Below are 1,418 nucleotides of genomic sequence, written 5' to 3'. Positions count from 1 at the left end.
TGTGTTAATCCTGATTAAATGGACAGAGTGGGCTCAGCTCACTTACTCTTTTGTGTTTCTCTTAATGCAATCTATTATTTTAGCCTGCATGCAAATAGAAAATGCTTGAAATTTATGTCATGTTAATCAGAGAAAAGCAAGGTATGAGCACAAAGCGGATTTATAGCAGGCAGCACAATATCGGTCACGTTCGCCATTTATTACAGTAAAGAGAACACCAAGACTATGCTTTAAAAAACACTTTAATTGGCTACAGTGTTAGATGCAGGGATCAGATTTTTGAATGTAAATTGTCAAGCGCGATTTGTTCCTCCGAACCCTTCTTTTGGGTTCACTATAGTTGCAGTTTATATTATAGATCTTCTCTCAAGAAAAAAAAAAAAGTTTTCAAAGAGTTTCAAGCACAACCTGACATTAACATTATGTTCCCCAGGTATATATCAGTTCAGCATTCCAGAGCTCACCAAGGTAGGATCTTCAGTTGGCAGGATCAGGGCTGTGGATGCCGACGTCGGCAGAAATGCGGAGATGGACTACACAGTTGTTGGCGGAGACGGTCTGGATGTGTTCGACATCAGCACTGACAGAAACTCCCAAGAAGGCATACTTAGTCTTAAGAAGGTACAGAGGATTTTTCATTTCACTCATGCAAGTTTGAAAAGCTTTTTGCTAGTTTTTTTCTTTTTGAATTAAACGTGTTCAACTGGATGGTTTGTGAATAAAATGCAGGTTTTTGTACTGAAAATGTGACCCTGAGTGGGTTGTTTATTCCTGCGGATATGTTTACGTTGCAGCCTCTGGATTATGAAAAGAAGAAATCGTACATGCTTCAGATCCAGGTCCAAAACACACATCCAGACCCACGCTTTCTGAGCTTGGACGCTAAGGACATGGCGACCGTCAGGGTCAGTGTTGAGGATGTGGATGAGCCCCCTCAATTTGAGAAAATCAGCTATATTTTGGAGGTGAAAGAGGACGCGGCTGTGGGCACCATGATAGGATCGGTCAGCGCTGTGGATCCTGACATACGCCACAGTCCGGTCAAGTAAGGGCTTTGCGTTAATATCATCCCACATTGTTTCCATCATCTTTATTTATAAGATCGGTGTAAATCTCTTTAAATGCACATTTCCCAACACACAATAGCTTGACAGTAGCTTGCAAGCCTCTTAAACATCTGCCCGTTTCTTCCGGTGACCTTTTGATAATCGCAAAACCCTGATTAATCTGTCTGAAGCTATGGCGATATGAGCTTAGATGGACTGCTTCCTCAAAGCGTGCTTATTAAATTCACATTTAATTCAAGAGGTCCTTCAATCGCGGCATCTTTATGAGATAATTGTAATAAACTACAATTATGAGAATAAATGAGGATATTATCACTGTCAAATGCGCCCTAATGATAAGGCTGATTCAGA

General features: G+C 40.8%; 1 protein-coding gene across 1 annotated transcript; it reads left to right on the top strand.

The window, feature by feature from the left end:
• Positions 1 to 433: 433 nt before the first annotated feature.
• On the top strand, positions 434 to 1,063 carry LOC107736321 (cadherin-6-like; the record flags this gene model as incomplete). Its single annotated transcript, XM_016547767.1, has 2 exons — positions 434 to 621; positions 795 to 1,063. Coding segments are annotated over 2 exons (443 nt in total), but the record flags the coding sequence as incomplete, so codon positions are not given.
• Positions 1,064 to 1,418: the final 355 nt, after the last annotated feature.

This window comes from Sinocyclocheilus rhinocerous, unplaced genomic scaffold, assembly GCF_001515625.1.
Source record: "Sinocyclocheilus rhinocerous isolate Xijiao unplaced genomic scaffold, SAMN03320098_v1.1 C36633442, whole genome shotgun sequence".
NCBI classification, from domain to species: domain Eukaryota; kingdom Metazoa; phylum Chordata; class Actinopteri; order Cypriniformes; family Cyprinidae; genus Sinocyclocheilus; species Sinocyclocheilus rhinocerous.
The sequence above is the reverse complement of the archived record's forward strand: the minus strand, read 5'-3'. Positions and strand labels throughout refer to the sequence as shown.